Source organism: Alosa alosa, chromosome 10 (assembly GCF_017589495.1).
Source record: "Alosa alosa isolate M-15738 ecotype Scorff River chromosome 10, AALO_Geno_1.1, whole genome shotgun sequence".
In the NCBI taxonomy this organism is placed as follows: domain Eukaryota; kingdom Metazoa; phylum Chordata; class Actinopteri; order Clupeiformes; family Clupeidae; genus Alosa; species Alosa alosa.
The window spans coordinates 14,970,054-14,993,083 of record NC_063198.1 but is presented as its reverse complement, the minus strand read 5'-3'; the positions used below and the strand labels follow the sequence as shown (position 1 = coordinate 14,993,083).

The window sequence follows — 23,030 nt, the reverse complement described above, 5'->3', positions numbered from 1 at the left end:
AGCATGCCCATATAACCACCTGCACTGAGGTCATATGAAGTTTATGCCTGTCATCCTACCTCTGCCTCTATGGAAATGATGACATGGAAACTGATCAGAGCAAGCAGTGAGTCATTTGACTTGATTTATAATGATTATGTTTATAGGTCGCAAACAAACTCCCACCATCATGAAATAACCAAATCGTCACTGTCTAAATAACATGTATGTCAAAAATCGTTACCTGGGGAAAAAATAAACTGTTTCAAAATAATTAAACATCGCGCCATCAAAATTGATACAGTATTATACATTATGTATAATGTATTGATACATTATGACACATTGTTTTCATTGCACAGCGACAGAATTCCTTTGTATTATTTTTCATTAACACAACATTCAGGTAGACCTTATTGTGGTAGATTTAAGGGGTTGTTTTTATATGAACAAAAACAAGCTAAAAATAGTTAATAAAATTAAAACGTTTGTGATGGTTGTTCTTTCCATAGTATGATAAAGAATGATAAGACGCATTTGACCTGTTTGTGTGTGTGTGTGATGTGTAGGCTTTCATGGGAAAAGTAAATGATGGCGTGCGGAGACCACATGCAAATCTAAGGCTGCATTTACATTTTTGGGATGATGGTAGCATAGTAGTTAACCTGTTAGCATTAGGAGTAGTTTGATGGCATACAATCAACATTGCAACATTGCAATGAACATCGCATCCACCAACAAACCTAAGAATATCTTGAAAGAACAAAGAATGAAGAAAGAAATGTCATGTTTTGTCATGTTGTAGTGCTGTCAGACACTATAACAATAGAGGCTTTTGCTGAAGCGCCAGCGTAAGAGTCAGCCCTTGGTTAAGCCGGACGCGGTCAAGACGATCAAGTTTACCTGGGCAAGTTCACCAACAAAGGCAAATATGTGCCGCTCCTCCATATCTGTTATCACTGGCCAAAAGGCGCAGAAATCTAGCTAACCTCTGGTCATTAAAACAGTCCTCAGCTACAAGCGCCTCCTTCTCAATGGGCTTGTGGAACTGCCAATCTGCAATACACAAAGCTGATTTTATTGCTGCCTATGCCAACCACCTTTCTTTGGAACTTCTTGCCCTCACTGAGACTGGGATCTTGCATATCACTGAGACTTGATCGTCTCCTGTCTACCTTGTAAGAATGTAATAATTTCCTAATAATGTAATAAAAAAACCTCATAACTCCAAAAACATTTAATAAAACCTGATGATGTAATAATCCCCGATAATGTAATAAAGCGCATTTCCCAATAACGTAATAATCTCTGTACCGATAATGTTACAAATTATTACATTAATGGGAGGTTATTACATTATCAGGTTAATCTTACTTTTTCCAGAACCTAATAATGTAATATCTCCCAATATTGTAATAACTTTGGCCAACGCTGTAGTAACAGGCGACCATTTATTGGGCGACAAGTGGTGAAGCCCACAAATTCACAGGCTACTGCATGCTAGCCCAGTGCCTTACACGCACACACACACACACACTTTTTGTGTGTGGGTGAAGTGGGCTTTCCAACTTTCCAACCTGTTCTGTGGATATCAAGCAGTTGGGTGATATATCCGAACAACATTTGGAACTCCGAACTTAGTCGGCTGTTACTGTACACTACTCCCCTCCTAGTATTTTGGACGGATGTCATTTAAATGAGCTCATGTCTGAATGAAGCGAAGATAATGCAGAGATTCTGTTCAAAATGTGCATGTTCATCCACGTTCCACCTGTTTGACCACACAGAGATTCAGTTTATGTGCATCGGTGTCGTTCACACATAATGTCCACATAATGTCCCCATGTAAGCATCATATCGGAATCACCCGAAGGGTCGGACATCCGTTGGACAAAGATCTGCAGGATATGTCTGAAAACAGTTTATGACTATCTAACACCACTAAAAAAAACAGCAAAACACAATTATGGTTACCATGGAAACAAAATATCCCTAGACTCCAGTTGTCTGCATGGTTATTTTATGGTACAAATAAAGGCATTAGACCATGTTTTCCTGATGAGGTATCGGAGAACAAACAGTCAACATTAGTAGTCAATATTGCGGATGTAACAGGTTTAATGTGAAAAACAAGGAAATCCTGAATCTGAAAAGCTGCACTGCAAGAATTTGAATCAGATTGTTTTACACAAAAGATCTGATCTGCCTCTCCCTTTTGCACATTTTCTAACAGAATTAAATGGTACACCAAAGCCCAGAGTGCCTCCAGCTTTAATCATGAAAAATAACAATAATAATTCATATTATTTCTTTGGATTGACTGACCTGAATACATCTAGTTGGCACACTTTGCTTCAAGAGCCATTTCATTCTGTCTTCATGTTTATACAGGTTAGAATAGTTACACATAATTTTAACTTTATATATACTTACACATAGTTTACATTTCAGCTCAACTTACATTCAGAAAACACAAAACATGTCTGCTTTCATTAATGTCAAGGCCTATATGGAAAGCATAAGGGACTGGAGTGAGGTGTTTTTTTGTTTTTGTTTTTTTTACTTAAATGTAATTTGCCAAATATAACATTTTAAGTACTTAATAAACCAAAATATATTCTCTGGATGGCTTGTTATTCACTGCTGTTCATCTTCACATGAGTGAATGTGGAGGACTGGCTTCTGTTATTCGGTTGTAATGTACCTGAGATGTTGATTGCATCATGTTCATAGTGGCATTGCACCACTGTTCTCTTAAGAGAGCCTAGACCTAATTATACCACAGCCATCTCTCTAAAGACTGTCAGTTTAACTGACTCTAGGCCCGTGCCTGTGCCTATTACGAAGTTCTCAAGAGTGCAATGTTTGCGTATCTCAGTAGTGCCACATTTGCGTACCTTAAGGCTATCTGATTTATTGTGATGCATTGTAAACATATTCATTTCCTTCAGCATTCCTTAGCTTACTTTATCTCCAATATAGTTTCCATTAGCTAACTTGGGTATAGCAGATTGCTTTTCAGCCCTGCTGTGTTACAGCATTGGCTGGTGTCAATTTCATGTGCTAGATGCCAGGATGGCTGTATGGGCACTGCAGCTTGCTGCAGGACTTTAAGTCGGTGCCACTGCTCTAGACAGTGGAGAGCATCTGGAAAGGTTTCAATTCCAAATTTGTTGGCAAACATACTTTCCTTGTTGATGATCCAAGGGATATCCTCTATGCTGTAGATGCAGATATCCCTGATGTAGTGACCTGAAATTGAGGATTATTACAGACACAGATTAGTGTTGGTCTAGTGAAGTCTCTTGTTTTGTAAACCTTAATTTTGTGTTCCCTGCTTGAAATCAGATGGTCAACGTCTGTAGAATATCCTTGGAAGGTGTTTGTGCTTTATAGACATGGCATTTTGATCAACAATGATTATATAAATCAATCTATCAATAATAATAATAATAATAATAATAATAATAAGGGTGTTCCCATATTTATGGAGGTGAGTTTTGGACTTGAATTAATAAACAAATCTTAGTAGCAGTGAATTAATTTCATAACTTTTTAATGTAAGGTCTGCAGCAAATCCTCAAAATGTACATCCTTAAAATATCATTATGTACTTTTGTGGGAGACTGCACGTTTTCTACACACTGTATTTAGAAAATATTTGCATAATGCATTGCACACAGTTGGAATTACTAAACCTTTTGAGGGTATCCGTGGGGTTTTAAAAAGTATTAAAGGTAAACTATGCAGTATTGGCATATTCCTTACTGTTTTCTCGGTTTTTGCTTCTTTTTCGCTGGCTCTGTCATGACGAATGCCTGAGAAACTCCATCGCTACCTTTTTCTAGCCGGTGCCTGGCGTGTATGTGTATTTGAATGCAGTAAAGCAATTTGTTACACTCGTTATACTTCCTGACACTGAGGCCGTCGGCCCACAGTTGCAAGGGTGTTTTTTCCGCTCACAGGCGCTAGGGGGAAGCGAGACGGCCACCATTCAACCCGAAAAAAGTCATATAACCATTCCAATGACTCTGAAGCTGTTAAATTAAGGTAAATTAAGCTAAAAAAAACTGGCACTTTAAGCTAAAACTGCATAGTGTGCTTTTAAAAGGTAGTACATTTTACAAGGTAGCCAGCCATGTACATGGGAGCTCACAGGCATGCCCCCAGAGTGTAGCGCTGTATCTGCCTGGCTATATTAGCTGCTGGCTGTAGCAACTCAAGCTAGGTAAAAGCAATTTTTCTTTTTTGAACCGACCGTACTCGGTGACCTCGAAATGGAGATCTATGTGAGAACTCACCGGATTTCTCCTTTAAATTTGGAACTATTTTTTTAAACAATAAATAGCTCATTCATTGTTTCCATGCATTCAGGAGCAGGACACCGCCACTCCTAGGCTGTGTGCGCTGCTGGAAAAATCTTCAAATGATCAGTAATATCACAGGTGAATAATAACTTTGACTCGCACATTGTGAAGGCACAACACACAAAGTTATCTTAACTTAATTGCTGACATAATTTTAAGTGCATTAAATACTGGCAAATCCTGGCTTTTTACAGGCGCGCTCCTTCTGTTTGTTAACATTAGGCCTACAGGTGATTTTGAAGTAGGCTATTATTACAAGCGATATCAGACACTTGACAATGAAGTAAGTATGAGGGCAGATGTTAAGTTAAACAAACTGCTTACACCTGACGATGTCCTGCTTTGCATTAATTTGTGAATTCATAGTAGTCAGAATAAATAACATGTAAAATGAAATACAAGAAGTAGGCTACTTTTGCATCCTGATGTTTATTTAGCTTACCACACAGAGGTGGTGCATCAAAATAAAAGTTCCTGGACACTTTAGTATCTAGGCAGTTCAAAAAGTCCCTTGACTGTTTGTGCACACAGAGGGTAATTTGGGGGTGCTATAAGTAGGATTACATTAACACACAGGATTCGATGTTAAAATCCCTTGTGCCAAAATCCAAGGTAAAAACACATTCAGAAGCCCCTACTCAAATTAACTTTAAAAAGCACGCTACCCACAAATCTGCCAACAAATGGTCACAAACACAAGACAAATGGCCCATCCAACAGCAGTATATAGTATGCGGCATGTCATTGGGGTTATCAAGTGGGCACCCTCATTCACGGATGTTTCGTTAAGTTAGGCCCACGACACCTCATGAAGGCTTAACAGTGAAACCAGAGTCCTGGAGACACTCCCCACCATGCTGCCACCATATTACCACATTGAAATATCCAATACCCAAAATACTCTTAACCAGCCTAGACATGGTCTAGGTTGGCTAGGTTGGTGCGTCCCGTTGATGTGGACTGAACCATAACCATAAAAACCCTAGCCAACCACCATCAACCTAGGCACAGCCCATCACAAACACAAAACAAATTAGCCAGTTAGCTTAGGCCCCATCACAAACACAAAACAAATTAGCCAGTTAGCTTACGCCCCATGTTGCCACCATATTACCACAATAAACATCCAAATACCCTTAACCAATTGGATCAAATTGTATTGAATAGAATCAACTAGGTATGAACTGAATTTTGAAATCAATTAATTTCTTACCCCGGTCAATATATTAAAACAACTTTGTTTCAAATTTGGCTTAGAAAGGTGTCGCCGATGAAACTCAATGATGTTGAGGTTTTCAAATTGTTGAGAATGTATTGAATATCACCTCAGGCTTTCTGTATACTCTGCTCTTGTACAAACCCCTACCCTCATTTGTACAAAGACATTTTCTTTTTCAAGTCATCGATCTGAGAGTTAGTGTTTGGTCTGATTGATTCAAGCACAAAGTAGCTCAAATACTACTTTCAGTGGTTCAAAAGACTCATCTACTTATTAACTGTCCTTAATTAGCATCAGGATTAATATTTTGTTCTGTGACTTTCAGGGGAGTGTTTTTACCGCAAGCCCTTTTATCTTTTTGATAAGGCATGTAAGTAAGAAATGTAAGATAAGTGTACTTGGTAGCTGGTATGTTGACAGAAAAATACATAGGCTTACCCACCTAGAGATTTATTTCAAGGTAGGCGTTACTAATCAGGAACATGGTGGTTGCTGGAGATCTGTTGATATCATTTCTTTTAAGTATAACATGGCTATTTGGGAAATGTGTCAGTGTGGGTATAACACCTAGATTATTATTTAAAAGTGTGCCATTGTATTGTATATCAGTTTCTATCAGAGTGGTTACATACAATGAAATATAAACCCAAGTGAACATTTTAACATCAACTTTTTATGGAGTTGACCATATGAATAGACCTCAACAGTCCCGCCCCTCCTCCTAGAGAGCTTAGTTTACGAAAGTATGTTTCCCATTAATTTCTCCAATCGACGTCTGGAAAAAATCCATATATAAAGAGTTTTAGACCATGCCTTAGGCTAACCAGCTACTATGTGACTCATAATCATACAACATATCATTTTGAATAAAAAAAAAACGAACAAAATAAAAAAAGGCACAAGGTACAAGTCTGTGTACATATTTTAAATTCTGAGTGAAGGAACTACTATCCCATGAGCATGTTCAAACTTACACATTACGAACATTTGCAGCCTAATGATAGTTTAACATGCCTATATTTTAATGTTAACAAGAAGATGACTAACTTCCTACCGTTTCTATTGAGTAAATTCAACTTTCAAGATGAGAAAAACGTTTTATCGGACAGCAACAGATCGGTTCTGACAGCCTCGGTATCCATCTGGATTCCAGCGAGTAACGAAACGACAGGCGTGGGAACAGTGGCATTAAACATTTCCATGACAACGGCGATCTCTACCAATCAAAGGCTCTGCTTTTACCAGCTTTTACACATTAGGATGTTGGGTAGTGTAGTACTTTTCTGTTAAATTGCAAATAAAACATTTCTTCTCAAAACAAGGTTGATGCCCCATTCCGGAATCGGCTGTGGGCAGGACTGTTACGGTCTAATGTTACCTTTACAGCCATTATGTGTAGTTCCTTCTTGATCTTTCCACTTTATGGCACGAATATCCCCTTCCCAGCCTCCATTTAGATGACTTCCTGGTGCATCTGTGGTTAGAGGAATGCATAATTCAATTTGTTTCCCGTCCACTCAAGAATTATGAATTATGGAGTAAAATGACCATCACACAACCGATAGATGTGTGTGTATACAATTTTGTGAATCTCTGTACTGACTGCAGGATCAATGTTTGTGTTAAACATGTCATCATTTCAATAGGGATATTTACTGAGGACTGACTCCTTTCCATCATGAGATTTGCAATTGTATTGGGGTGTGTATCAGTGTGCCCATTGGAAATGGCACAAGCACAACTTCACAGAGCTTGTGTGTACCAGGGCTTTCTTTTTTACATCTCTTCCTGGGATGGATGATAATTGATTACTCCCAATTGATTTTAGGCCATCTATATCTATAAAAGCAAGAAGTGTCTGTGTGTCCTAATGTCTGTGGCACGCATATCTCGCTAACTGTTTGTCAGACTGATTTCACTTGGCAGGTGTCTTGCTACGGGCATGAGTAAGTGCAGTGACAAATTTGACGTTGTCTGAATAAGAAATGAAAAAGATATTGTTAAATATATCGGTAAAAGAAGCACACATTGGCTTTCGCAGCTAGCCACTCCCCCTCCCACACAGCACTGTAGTGTAAGCTACCAGTGAGGATAAAAGCAGGGCTTTGGCAGAACTGGATCAGTGTAGGTTACACGGGTAAAAACTTTAGCGAGTGAAGGATGTGTTAACATGTCTGACCTCAACAATAAAGACCCTCTGTATGCGGTTTGCTTGCATAAAATGACTCCGTGGATTTTGCAACAAAGTTAAGCGAGTGTAAGATGTGTTCACATGTCTGACCTCAACAATAAAGACCTCCTGTATGCGGTTTTTCTTGCATAAAATGACTCCGTGGATTTTGCAACAACACGCCAACACACACAGGTATGCAATGGCTCTTCAAAATGACGTAAAAAATGATGTGCAATAAACGGACACTTCGAATAGCCCAGGCTACTTTGGACTGTCTTTTGACTTTGAATAAGCAAACGACAATTCCAACTGCAAGGTCCTAAATTGAAACGAGCGATAATGGTCCCGCATTAAAGAACATCTCAGAATGCAACGAGTGGCAGACAGTGTGATGTCACTTGTAGGCCACTAGAGACTGTTTTTGAGTCACGCCGTTGCAAATTTCATATGATGATGCATCATTCCACAAAATGGTTTGTTTTCTCTATAATCAAGTTATTCAATAGGCTGAGCATATAGCCTTGACTCAAAACAGCTGTTAGGATTATGTCATTTTGATTTGTGGGTCCAGGTGCCTGTAGGGACACAGGTGCGATTCTGACTTACAATAATTTCCCCATCCCACCCCATCCTTTTCTCCCACTTCCTGTCGCTGTGGTCTGTCTTGTCTATCTGCTTAGGGCTAACTTATTTTCACTCACCTTTAATGTGATTCAGTGTTACCCAGTAGTGCTCATCTGGGCTGAACGTATCCTTAGACCACTCCAAAAAGTCTTTTGCTACTGGACTCTCCAGAACAAACTGTACAAATGCACGGGTCAGGGAGTAGTAGGCTGTTCCAAAATATATTTGGAGGTTGTGTGGCGGGAGGCTCTTCTTGTGGCCCCTCTTGTGCTGTACTACATAGGAGTCGTCCGCTTCCACATACTGAAACTCTGTGCGATAGCGCTTATCCTTTGGCTGCTTGATCCCAGGTGTCATGTTCCGATCTCGCCACTCTTTGCTCTGCATGTATCGCACCAGCTCCAGGTTGCTCTGAATGGGAAAGTCCTGCCCACAGAGGTTGATGACTTTCCTCCAGCGGACAGAGGACTTTACCAGGTCACTCATGCAGTTGATGTCGGCCTGCAGCCGGGAGAAACCGGCATAAGTCACCCTCTCGCTCACTGTGGCTAAGAAAACATTGTCAAAACACCCAGCCAGGAGCTGGACGCTTTTCTTGTAGTCCTCAGGCGCCTTCCTGTCCACGTGAATGCAGTAGACGTTATGCGGGGCATAGATGGCTCTTAGGAGCCTCACAAATGTCTCGAGCTCTTTATGGATCGTGATAATAAAGGCCAAAGGGTACTCTTCTTCCTCTTTGCTCAAAGTCCTGGTGATGAAATGAAAATCTGACCACATCTGAGTACAATTCAGCACCGGGGCCATGAAGTAACCCTCCAGATGGCACTCAGTGCTTTGCCATCTCGTCCCATTCCTGCTGTGGCCCAGGGCTGGACAGTGCTGAGGGAAAGGCCTGCATGTGAGGATGCGACTCTTTGCTTGTGGTGTGTCAAAAACTGTGGTTTTCAAGTATATGATTGAGCAGATAAAAATGCAAATTCCAAGGCAAAAGAGGAAGCTGCATTTGGCATCCTCCAGCTGGGGCATGCTATCACAGCAGTAGCCAGAACAAGATCCCACCTGCTGTAATGTAAACAGTAGGTTTGATTACTTATAATGTATGACCATACAGAATATCTACATGCTATTATTCTGTCTATCTACAGATCTCTATCACTCTATCTCTGTATCTGTCTTTCCATCTCTCTGTGAGGATAAAACAGAAAAAAGCACATAGAAAAATTGACCAGTGATTTTAGATATCCTACTTGTATGCATTACTTTGTATACATCTCCAGCTTCAACCAGTGCTGCTGAAGTAGCAAGAGAAAGTCAAGAAGAGGTAACTGTAGAGAAGAGTAGAGGAGGAGGACAGTAGCAAACATGGTGATGTGGGAGAGCCAGCTTAGTGCAAGTAACAGCTTTCTGTTTTTCCGTCAGCAAGCACAGAGGCACTGAATTGAATCCAGAATAGCTGGATATGCCACACATAACATGTATTTTACAGCTCGGATGCAATGTGACAGTTAATTTAAACTTCACAACGTATTCGGCAAATTAATATACAAGTTTGATACGGCCAAACAAATGGATATACTTCAAGTGTTCAAATAACATAAAGGTAATGATCGTTCTAAATTACGTAGGACAATGGGAAATTCAACCAAGCAGTGGAATAACATGTAATAGTAGCCTAATGTGAGCACAGTGATCTTATGAAATTATTTCTCTTTTTTTTTTTTTTTTTTTTTTTCTGACCTATTATTGCCGTGCTGAGAAAATGTTGTGGGTGCAACTACATTATGTGCCGTTGCATCTAAATGAAGTTAGGCGCACCAATGCAACCAATTTAAATGTTTAGTCTGGAGTCCTGTAAATTAAATCTGATCCTTCATGCCCATTTGTCCTAAGCATTTCACTGCACATTACTCTGTGTATGGTTGTGTATGTGACATAAGATTTTAGCTTTCGTTTCGAGTAAAAAAAGAACCAAAAACTGACTGCTTCAAACTCAGGCTTTTAGCTACACTCTTCTCATAATTTAACTGACGGTTTTGGTTCACCTCCACCACCAGGTCACCACATGAGTGAATCAGAAGGTAGCATTTTGTTTTACTTTCCAGACTGCTGTAGGCATGCTAGCTATTGAACTGGAAATATAGGGGTATTTCACCTACACTATGCAGTCTTGTGCAGTGGCACAGTGCAATGGCACCCCTTGAGATATAGAGCCATTGAATTGCCTACATCACCAGTCTTAAAAACGAGTGTGGAACACTCCAGAAACAAAGAAGCCCATGTGGTCTGCTGACCTTCAGTTGTTATCTAATCGCCTCCCTGGGTACGCTATTCACCTGAGCCCAGTAGAATGTGTCTCATTGGCTGATCGTACATCTGAGATTTGTACTTATCATGGAAATGTGTGGCTTTTTAATGAAATCTCCAGGGTTTGAGCAAGGTAGGCAACCTTGAGTGACAAACAAACACATGTTGATGCCAGTGCATGGAATAAAAGCTAAGTTGGCCAAAGAAATGTTTATGTAAAAATTGTGTTATTTTATATATTTACAATATTGCCCCTATTGGCATCTATGTGAAGTAACAACTTTTTCTACAGTATCTCAAATTTACTTTTCTAATCTGTCACTCCTCAGTACATACCTCTGTATCTGCATCAGGCAAAATTTGATTACTACAATTCTTACTTTATTGTAAAATATATTGCAATAGAAAGATCAATCAAAATTGATGGTTTAAAAATGCAGATATTTTTGAAAGTCATGAATTATCAAAGTTACAATTCTTACCTCTAACATTATGAAAGCATTAAAAACCTTAGCAATAGCCACAGCCTGTGAGCTGAACATGGCAAAAGAGAATAAATGCATAATCTAACTCACGTAATCAGTGAAGAGAAGTAGCCGGTGCACCTGTGGATCCCCAGCTCATTTATCAGACAGCTGCAGCCAGAGGGCTCGCTCTATGAATGAGCTGTTTAAAGATAAAGTTCACCTGAACTGAGCTCTCTACACTGGCAAGCAGTGTGGAGTGTTTAATAATCATCATTGAACAAAAGAAAAATTCAAATTTCGCTCATATGCCCAGCCCCCTGCTGCATAGACGTATGTGTCTATCCCGCCTTTGTATTCCACTCACTCGCGTCACCATCAGTGTTTTTGCCAAGAGCGTGCTACTGTACCTTAAGAGCCTCCGCATGTGGACATTTTGCGATGAACGAGGTTAAACATTAGTGAGGTTCTAGGTCCAGGCCTGGAGCTTTGCAGCGGTGATTGGTGCTGTGGCTTCTCTCTCTCTCTCTCTCTCTTTCTCTCTTTCTTTCTCTCTCTCTCACACACAGCGGAGAATCAGGTGGCTAACTCCTGGCTCTGTGTTTCCACCACCCGAGCGTCTAATGCACGAGGCCACTGTAGTTGTCGCTGTCACGGTCGCTGCCAGCGCTGCTGCTGCTGTTGTTGTTCCTGCCACCGTCACATTAGCTGTCTGTCTGTGCGGGGTGTTTGTGGCTGCTGTCCTCCTCTGCCACCCCCCTCTGCTGAGGAGCTGCTCTGCTTCCATTCCCCATGAGGGGACATGACTGGGAGAGGGCCAATCCAGCATAGCAACCAGCCAAGTCTCCTCCCCTTCTTACACACACACAAGCACACACACACACACACACACACACACACACACACACACACACACACAAGCACACACTACAGTTTATCTTTCTGGTTTTTCACTTCCTCTCACTCCTTCACCCTTTCCACTGCTCTCTTGACTCCTCTGTATATATGTATCCAACCAGCTTTTCTCCATCATGAACTTGTTTGACTCTGCCTGCCCAGTTGGATTGAACTGAATCTTGTCTGTGTTGGAAGCCTCAGCTCCCAGCTCTCAGTGAGTGAGCGGACTGGTGCGTGTGTGCCTGCGTTTGCTGCCTGAGCAGCTCCGGAGATTAGCCCTCTTGTCAACACTGATAGAGGTCACATTCAGCTTGCCGTGGTATACAATAGGTCCCCTGGTGGTGAATTAGTTTAGCAGCTTTTGTCTTTGTGTTCATCTGTGCATGTCAGAGAGAGTAAGAGAGAAACTGAGTATGAATATGCAGAGTCAAGTCATATTTATTTGCATAGCACATTTAAAAAAAAGAAAAACTGAGTTGTTCCAAAATGATTTACAGGATAAAAAAAAACATGTTTCTACATTACAAATATAGGCTGGAATATAAAGTAATGAATGTGTTTTGTATGTTAACAGCTTGTAATGAGTATGCTGAGTACAACAACATTTTTAAATAATACTTCACAATCTGTCCATAGCCTTCTCACATGATCACATTAATATAGCACCTTTTTATACCATGAGTAGGCAAAATGTCATGAGGCATAATGCTTGCCATTTGTTTCGTCAAGCTATTTTTCAGTTATACACAGGAAAGATCCTTACTATTGATTGGGACATTCTGCACTGGCCGAATCAAGCCAGCAACCAATTCAAATTAATACTCATCAACTATAACACGCCACAGGGTGTACCCGGGAGCTGCAAAGCCACTCCCTCACAGTACAGCATGAGATGTTGGCAGCCAATTGCTAACCTAGGTTTATCGTTCAGCTGGATACCACCAATTCATGGGTTTCATCTGGCCCCTTTCCACAGGTGTATTACAGTTTTTTTTCAGTCGCTAACAAGCATTTGTCTAACCAGTTGTCACATTTTCAAAACTCTAAACACAATTAGCACAGCATCAGTCTTTTGTGGCCATACCATTCACACATTTCATGTCGTTTTTACACAATATGCAGTCAGTGAACACATTTCCACAATGCTTACATTTTCTTAACAGACAAGCTATTACCTCCCAACAAAACTATGGATTGCTTTTGTAGTATTTACGAATGTTAACACACAACATCCCACAATAGCAAACACAATATTCCAAACCTTAGAGACAGTATAAAAACCTCTGCTTCTGCTCTGCTTCTGCTACCAAATGATTTTATCCCAGGTGCATCGCCTTGGATAATATCAGATGCGATGTTGATGAAAACATGGGCTAACTCTGAAGATCGCAGAGATTTGATACAGTAATGTTGGGCTTTTTTTAGTTCCCCCCTTTTTTATCTGGGCAATACTGTAAAATAGCAAAACTGTAATAGCAATACTCTAAAACTTCTGTTCTATCATACTGTAAACAGTATTTCTACTGTACCTCCTGTAGTAAACAGTAAAGGGGAAAAAAACTGATTTGCTTTTTACTGGAATGCTTTTGAATGTGGACTTCCAGTTCCAGACCAAGAAATTTAGTGTAAAAATGGTGGATTGCATATTTTGCATGCAAATACCTGTAAAACTGAAACCTAAACGTCTATGCAGTTTTTGTAATGTCAACAATAGCCAGTATTTTGAAACCTTGTGTACTTTGATTGACTGCATCTTGTGAAATGAAAACAAGTGTTATTCTTTGACAGAATAATTTCATTTTGAGTCAGATTTCCAGTGTTTTTGTGAAGTTAGTGGGGGCAGAGAAAGATGTGTTCTGTTTTAAAATGAAGAGTTATTATATATTTAACAAAATGTGTTTTTGAGAAGAAAATTATCCATTTGTCCAATTGTGTTTTGTAGGTGTGAGTCTGTGTTAAGAGTTTAGAAAAAGTATCTGAAGTATGGACAAGCGCTTGTTAGCGATTGAAAAAAAACTGTAATTAAGCACCATGCAATCTGCATTAGGGCTGGGAGCAGAGGCAGCGACTGTTCCATTGAAGTCTATGGCCATAGCTCAGAATTTCACCACATATGCTAAGATCTTGGTTCTATAGAGTTTTCATGATCCTCAAACCTTTCTGACAGTTTCAGGTACATTTTTAGCATTTTTGAGCATTCCAGTCTGGTCAACTTTATATCAGGTGTGCGCCTGTTATTTATTCTACTGCTGTTGCCCGGTTACTACGTACGCATCAACGTACGTGTCAACGACAGCGACACTTCTCTTTATTGAACTCGATCCACATTTTGCGCCCAAAGACATGAACTACGATGAACTATCTTGCTCCGCCATGTATAATCTTTGTATATATTTAAACTAAGTAGTTGAAGTGTTCAAGTAGGCGGTTTGAGACACAGCCATGGACCAGAAAGCAGTTTGACTGCATAGCTCTTGACGTCTTCCAGTTGTTGCCAATTGCCAACGATTGCTCATGATTAGATCGAATTTTGGATGTTGACGTTGAAGGTAACATGAAGGATGCATCCACATTGCCTTCAAAGTCCATCAAAATAAAGGTATCTTAGAAGGCAAAAGATATACCAATATTTGATTCGGACATGCCTCGATGCCTTGCTGCCATCGAACACTATCTTAAAAGGCAGTATTTTTTTGGTTTCCGTTTTCCGCCTATTTCCAGCTAATTTGGGTCAAATTTAACAAATACAGTTCTGATATTGTATTGGTAAGTCACCATTCAACTTGCCTTTTGCTTCCTGCAGTGTGGAGACCCATTCCAAGAGGGAGATCTCGTTGTTCTCAATGGAACCAACGAAGAGGTGGAGAAACTGAAGCTGCGAATGGAGGAAAAGAGAGCCAAGGCCAAAGCAGCAAAGGTATTCACCTTCAAGTTGTTCTTTCACATTCTTACTTTACCTGAAATGATTATTGGAATGAAGAGAACAAGGGTATTTTTTTATTGTTTTGTAGCATGTTTACTTGTATGTATGCACATCATTCTGAATGTAACAGAAATAGTTTGTTCTCCCTTTTTTGTAGTCTGTCTGCATTGTGTTATGGGTCAGTCTGTGTCAAAACAAATTTGACAAGGTTGTTGCTGCATTGTGTCAGAGCTTGTTTAAATCTTGTCTATATCATGAATGGGTCCCAAAACCAAAGCCTGTGAAAACTGTTCTGTTTAAATCATGCATATTTTGTTTTAAGACCATGATATTATTTTAGTTTTACAACTTGAAAAACAAATTATCTTGGAAGCCATGTTTTGGCATTGATATATTGAAATGTATTATTCATAGCCAGCCCAGACTTTGTATGTTCTAGACAAACATTTTCTCAGTACGACTGAATCACGAAAAGTTTGCTCGACATGCTCATCATTTTCTATGAGCCCCTAGATTTGGGGTGTAAAGTGGAAAAAGTGTAACATTAACAGTAAGGTCTCCACAAATAAGTAAGGCTAAAACATTTTTCAGTCATTTTCAGAGGACTACAATAGGTAGGTGGGGTAGCTAGTAGGAACATAGTAGGATCACCTTTGTTGAAGTATTTCATTAGGCAGTGTTGTAACATAGATAAATATTATAAATAAGTATAATAGTGTAATTAGCAATGTTATGATGACCATATTATTTCTCATTGTCTTTATTAGAATTAAACCAGAAGATGGAGGGAATATAAAAAACAAACAAAGAAATTGCATGTCTGGTTCAGGTTCTAGTCTCCCATACGATTGGTTGTTTTTGCATTTGTTATAATGACCGATCTCACAAGGGGGAGGCTGAAGTCAGTTGGCACTGATACTGGGTCTGGCTCTGACACATTGGTATCAGAAGTGGAAAGGAGATGACTACACTGACAGATCGAAGATCTCATTAAAAAGCTACAGCTGGAAGAGTTCATTGCTCACCTAAAGTGGAAAATGCGTGGCCAAAGTTTGCTATTCAAAGAACCTTGATGAGGCAAGCTGACACTATTACCACCATACAATGAAGAGGGTCACCAAGATGTACAGTACAGTACTTTTCAGGTGGCTCCTCCACTTTGCTGCCTGACAAAATGCTCTTGAGACACCCATCGTAGCTGTATCTACCAGCAGCTTCTGGCAGGTCAGACATGCCCATCAGTGGCTTACATGGGGAACGACGGCTCCATCAAGAGCTCCCCCCTTGGGTGATTGGTCATTATAACACTGCTAAAACAACAAATCTAATGGTAGCTTGAGACTGAAATCGGGTCAGAAAAAAAAACGACATTTTATGTGTATTTAAATGGCCTACTGAGTGTATATATTTCCTGTGTTCTCTTGTATTCTAATTAAGAAAGTGATATTCTAATTAAGAAAGTGAGAAATAGACAATATGGTCCTTTTGGCATTGCTGAAACAAAACATGTAAGGTGCCTGAGACTTTTGCACAGTACTGTACATCATTGGCATCATATGTTGTCGAGACCTAACATATCGACCCAGCATTAATAAAGTATTGTATTCACAGTCAAAATACTGATTGATGTTGTATGGGTACAAAAACAAATGAATACCCTCAGTATCACTCTTGTTGCAATCCATTCCAAATATAGGGCCTTAAATCAAATCAATGGCCATGTTTGTCTTTCAATCCTACAAAGTTTGGTCAGGCTAGGAATATTACTTTTTAAGATGCCAGTGCATCTATGCAGTGACTGTAATTACTATAGAAATCAATGGAAGCAACATTAGAATTGAACAAAAATATTTTTCATGTGTTAGTTTTGGGACCGAAACATTATGTAGACAAACTTTGAACAACATCTGAGACTGTGTGTCTGATTTGACAAGGATTGAGTCAGCCAGCCTGGGACTCAATTTTTGTCATTGCGACACCAATTTGACTTGCCTTATGCAAATCTTTCTTTTTTATTTTCCACCCTGAACACGGGCAAAATGCCCGTAAATTTTGCCCGTGTATAAATATTTTATATAGAGTTACCACAGAGTTTGGGGGCAGCCGTGGCCCACTGGTTAGCACTCTGGACTTGTAACCGGAGGGTGGCCGGTTCGAGCCCCGACCAGTGGGCCGCGGCTGAAGTGCCCTTGAGCAAGGCACCTAACCCCTCACTGCTCCCCGAACGCCGCCGTTGAAGCAGGCAGCTCACTGCGCCGGGATTAGTGTGTGCTTCACCTCACTGTGTGTCCACTGTGAGCTGTTTGTGTTTCACTAATTCACCGATTAAGTTAAATGCAGAGACCACATTTCCCTCACGGGATCAAAAAAGTATATATCCTTATACTTACTTACTTATACACAGCGCCACCTTTGGTTGTATAGAGTAACCTGTGGTATACAAAACATGGATCTCAACATATTTACTTTTTGGTTCATGTAGATTATTTTAACCTTAAACTGACATAAAAGTCATGTTTATATGTCCATGATCTGCAACCCTCTGCAACCTCTTACTGTCATACGAATCATGCACAAACATGTGACATGGGTTCTCTAGGCCTATATTCTGTACATTTTATATTGGACTGCTAAAGACTAACCCTGTTGTGTTCTGTGTTTTTGTTTACTGTTCAGAAATCCAAAAAGAGTAAAGTGTCTGAAATGGTTTCCAAGTCAGAAGATTCTGAAGGTAACTTTACACTTGTTTCATTTTTTCTGCATGTGTGTTGTATTCATTTTTTTCATATATCATACATATACAGTAGGTATACATACAGTGCCTTCAAGAATTATTGGCACCCCTGGTAACTAGAAATGGGTATAAAAATAGGTATATATATATATATATATATATATATATATATATATATATATATATATATATATATATATATATATATATATATATATATGAACAGTTTCGTTCCAAAACGCTATATCCACCATTTTATTGAATTTTCATAAATCATTTTTTTACATTTTGTATTCAAAGTCATTTCAGTAGAACTGTATTTGTGTATTGTCATTTATATTTAAAACGGCAACCAACCAAACTATATATATATATATATATATATATATATATATATATATATATATATATATATCACACCTGCATTACACATACATAGAAGGATACAAGGAAGGGGGGAAAAGTGCAGTAGAAGAGGGGTTTAGTAGATTAAGTGGCAAGGGCTGCATAAGAAAGGTGGGGGAGGAGAATTGGGATTGGGGGGGGACCACCAACAAGGAGCACCCAAGAGCAACAGGGGCAAGGAAAAACTCCCTTACCAAGGAAGAAACCTTGGGCAGATCCATAGCTCAAGGGGCTAACCCAACTGCCAGGGGTCTTGGTGTGTGTGTGTTGGGGGGATGAAAAGGGAGATGGGATAGTGTGCTGTGTATGTGGGAAGAGGGCAGTGTGCAATATGTGTGTTGGAGAAGCTTCCTCATGAGACAATGTGCTGTGTATTGGGGGGCAGTGTGCAATATGTGTGTTGGAGAAGCTTCCTGATGAAATAATGAAATGAATGAGTGCAAAGTCAGTATAGTGTGAGTTCAGAGTTGGGAAATGTTTGAGAGTGCTGAGGAGTGAATGTGTGCAAAGTCAGTATAGTGTGAGTTCAGAGTTCGGATGGCCTGGGGATAAAAACTTCTCCTGAGTCTCTCAGTTCTGGCTTTGTGACTACATAGGCGTCTTCTTGATTTCAGCGGTAGGAATAATCCATTGTTAGGATGAGAATAGTCCTTCAGAATCTTTTGGGCTCTTAGGAGTACTCTTCTGGAATAGATATCTTGTAGAGCAGGGAGTTGAGTTCTTATAGTACGTTAAGCTGAGCACACTACTCTCTGCAGAGTACTACAACCTCTAACTGTGGAGTTCCCATACCAGGTGATGATGCTACCAGTTAGAACACTCTCAACCGCTGAAGTGTAGAAGGCCTTCATGATGGATGTAGAAACTTTGAATTTCCTTAGCTGACGAAGGAAGTAGAGTCGTTGTCTGGACTTCTTCAGAACATATTGAGTGTTAACAGTCCATGTTAAGTCTTCAGTAATGTGGACACCATATATATATATATTGGATTTAAAAGTTGACTTCTCTGAAACTATAAGAACCACATTGCAGGATCCATTAGTTTTATAGAAACTGCACACCTGACAGACTTCAAAGCACTAGCTATGATGCTGCTTGATTACTTACAGTAGAGGCCTTATGTTGCCTTTGTGTGGTGAAAAAAGTGTCACTGCCCACAGCCCACTATCTTGTAGACCACGTTCTGCTGCTAGCTCAATGTGTGGATAAATAAAAACATAAACAAAGCAGTGCCTACTGATAGGGCTGTAACGATATGCATATCGAAACCAAAATCACGACACTCATATCCACAAACCGTCTCACGGTATGAGAAGGCAGAATCGTGACACACACACCTTCTAGTGTTTCCCGGAGCACTTTGCAGTTTACGCGGCTGCACAAGCAACACACATCTCCCACCTTACTTACTGGTATGTTGTCCATAAATAAATAAATCATAATTTCATAGCTTTCATTGTAGACTGTGCATGCAATTTTACCAAACAGTATAGAAGTAAACCCCCTCTCCTGGCCCTGCTCTCTCTCTCGCTCATTTGACACGCACCCCTTGGCATGCACATTTAATCCAAGTAAAACATTCACAATCGTGAAAGCAAGGATGCTTAGAAGACAACTAACTAAATTACTATTAAATCTGGTTAGCATCATTAGCATGTTGCACACATTTGTTTAAAAGTCTTACATTCAAGTTGACTGATCATTTCAATACGAATGTTTTCCAAGACTCAAAAGGGCCTGTCCCAAGGAGAAAAATTTGGGATTACTTTGAAACTTACACACATGGGGAAACTGAAATAGTCCAACCAGTAGACTATGAAGTTAGACAACTATGCTACTTTGTTTACAATATTTCCAGAGGTAGAGTTGATATAGCATACTATTTCTATTACAACTCTACCAAAGAGGTAGAGTTGTAATAGAAATAGTATGCTATAATCGGACGTAAACGCACGTAAATGCCATTTATGCACCTCCTGAAATTCAGAATATCTTTTATGCACCTCTAAATTGCGTTTATCCACCTTTTTAAATAGCATACCGCAACACAGTGTATCCATATTGCCCTGCATTATGGTGTCAGTGACCAATCGTCTTATAGGTCTAATAGTCAGTAGCAGGAAGCATCAAAGATTAGTCACACCTCATCTCATGTAAATGAGTTTTGATAATGAATGGATTTTTAAAATGGATATACAGTACACTGATTTCTGAAGCATCAGGACAGCATCCCTCCTACTGCAGCCGGGCAGCCGTGGCCTACTGGTTAGCGCTTTGGACTTGTAACCGGAGGGTTGCTGGTTCGAACCCCGACCAGTAGGCACGACTGAAGTGCCCTTGACTGCTCTGCTGCTCCCCGAGCGCCGCTGTTGTTGCAGGCAGCTCACTGCGCCGGGATTAGTGTGTGCTTCACCTCACTGTGTGTTCACTGTGTGCTGAGTGTGTTTCACTAATTCACGGATTGGGATAAATGCAGAGACCAAATTTCCCTCACAGGATCAAAAGAGTATATATACTTATACTATACTTATACTACTGATTATGCCAGAAAACAGCCTTGACTACAAACCCAAAGTGAGTGAGCCCCAGAAACAATACAAAACTGCATTGACATTATTAGGTTACTTCAGACACGAAGTTGCAAGTCAACTCTACCTTTTCCCAATAGCCTTTGTTACAAGTAGAATTCAGGATATAAAGTCAGATAGATAACTGGTTGTTATTTCTTGCATTCTCTGGCATTTAAGCCACTGTAATCTAGTGACAAACCTCCTTTGCTAATGGAATTATGGTAGGGTTGTTACGGTGGGTCAGGATTATGGTAAATATGACTCGTGAAGTCATTCTTCTTACTTGTGGAAGGTGTGTTTATGCTTTTAAGTCAAAATGAGGAAACAACATTGACGCTACAAATATTGTTATTCCTTATTGTGTTGTTCAAACAGCTGTTAAATAACTGTTCCTGATATTATGTGAGCGCAAAAGAAACTGATTAATAATCTATAGCCTAAAAATAATGTAACATATTTGCACTTCAATCATGCTCTAAAATGTGTTAGTGAGATGGACATGCACCTTGCAAGTGACAAAACTGTACATTTGTCGGGTTCATATAAAAATCACTTAGCCACAGAAGTCTACAATCGGCTACTACTGGACTAAAAAGTGACGTGGTTATCCCAAATTGAGTATCAAATTTATCTCAAATTTTCCATGCTAAATTACAATTTGACAGGGCATTCATGTACAATTTCGAATCACATACCGTGATTTCCCCCCTATAAACTTGAGGTTCTACATTCATTTTGGCCAAATTTCCTCATTATGAGCTTAATACACCGCGGCAGGCTATATACATGGGAATGCATTTCTATTCTTCATTCTTCTCTCTGATTTAAGCACTTAAGATCTTAATCTGATTCACTGGGCTGCTGGGCGCGGCTTATACACAATGTTGCTAATGCGCAGGAAATTGCTTTATCTTGTTGCCAAATTGTGCTCTTTTAAGTCTGCTAACTCTGCTGTCTTTTTATTCTCTGTCCTCTTGTGCTCACATCAACTATTTATTTTTGTATTGCTTTATTACTTATTTTGCAGCTGCTGGGCCCTCTAACTCTGCGTCCAGCTCTACGCCCAGCTCTACATCATCTGACCCCTCCAAGACAACCAAGCCCTCTTCCACCACTGTTGGAAGTAAAAGGTCCGTCCAGGACATGGTGGACAAGTCTGAGACTTATAAATCCCTATTCACCTCCCACAGCTCAGCCAAACGCTCCAAAGACCAGATATCAAACTGGGTCACTCACACACCCTACCACTTTTGAATGCCCCCAGTGGTTTGTCATCATGCTTCTATTGTAATGTCTGTCTTTTATTTCTCTTCATTTACCTCTCATTGTATCTTTTAAAATAGATACAATTGCTCATGCAAGTTTACTTTGTGAAAGTGTTCGTTAGCATAATAGCACCATTTTAAAAGAATGAGTCATATTCTCATAGTTTTTTTATGAATGCTTTATTATTAATTAGTAGGCAATATGTTATATTGTCAAAGTGCCCTGCTTTTAAATCCTTTACTTTGATGTACTGATGTCAAATAAAAATGAGTAATACACTGTTGTATTTGAAAATTATCAGCAAAACAATAAAGTCGGCATGAGTAACACAATGGGATTGTTCACAATGGTATCGTTATAACTGTTATCATTTAACCACAGTTTGGAAACTTGCTATCTCATAGCTTGCTATAAGAATCCCAAAAAAGCAGTGATGTTTCGAGATTCATGAATGGAATTCCACAAAACTTGGCATGCATTCAGAGGGTGTCATAATGATCCTACACTTTCCACCAGTCAAAAGCCAAAGATACCTAGGATTACAACACCTCGTTTTTGCTTTTTCATTTTTAACTACAGTAGGTGACGCCACAGTATACATCAAATGAGGTGATATGGGATGGGTTGACATAGCCCCTGGAGGCCAACATATAAAGAATGGTCATCCTAGGCATAGGTATTAGAAAGCTAGATACTGCATTGGGCTCCAGAATGTGGCGGCCGCGTTTACGTATTCCACATAATAGAACTGGACGGACAATGCTGTATCTAACTTTCTAATATCTATGATCCTAACTTTCTAATATCTATGATCTTGAGATATTCACAGAAAACTGGCTGGCCATCTACAGGCGATTAGTGTACAATCACTAAATGTACACATAAATTATTTTATTGTATGTCCCCCATGAACGGAATTCCACGAAACTTGCCATGCATTCAGAGGGTGTCGTAATGATCCTACAGCTCCAATTTTGTGCAGTTTTGACCATGTCATCCAGAGATACTTGAGATTACACCTCATTTTTGCGTTTTCATTTGTAACTAGGTGGCACTATATATCAAATGAGTGGTTATGGGATGGGTAGACATGGCCCCTTGAGAC

At 39.7% G+C, this 23,030-nt stretch overlaps 2 protein-coding genes across 2 annotated transcripts in view; one reads left to right on the top strand and one right to left on the bottom strand.

Annotated features, from left to right (window-relative positions):
* rtf2 (replication termination factor 2) overlaps positions 1–22,257 on the top strand; it is a 38,389-nt gene extending 16,132 nt beyond the window's left edge. Inside the window, exons 6-8 of the mRNA XM_048255502.1 lie at positions 14,831–14,944; positions 17,627–17,681; positions 21,687–22,257. Coding sequence (XP_048111459.1) covers positions 14,831–14,944; positions 17,627–17,681; positions 21,687–21,913 — 396 coding nt within the window. The 3' untranslated portion in view covers positions 21,914–22,257. The remainder of the gene's footprint in view (positions 1–14,830; positions 14,945–17,626; positions 17,682–21,686) is intronic.
* On the bottom strand, positions 1,486–11,983 carry gcnt7 (glucosaminyl (N-acetyl) transferase family member 7). Its single transcript, XM_048255501.1, has 4 exons — positions 11,541–11,983; positions 8,440–9,424; positions 6,944–7,039; positions 1,486–3,231 (listed from the first exon to the last, which is right to left on the bottom strand). The coding sequence occupies exons 2-4, from the start codon at positions 9,386–9,388 to the stop codon at positions 2,972–2,974; spliced, it is 1,305 nt and encodes a 434-aa protein (XP_048111458.1). The 5' UTR covers positions 9,389–9,424; positions 11,541–11,983; the 3' UTR covers positions 1,486–2,971.
* Positions 22,258–23,030: the final 773 nt, after the last annotated feature.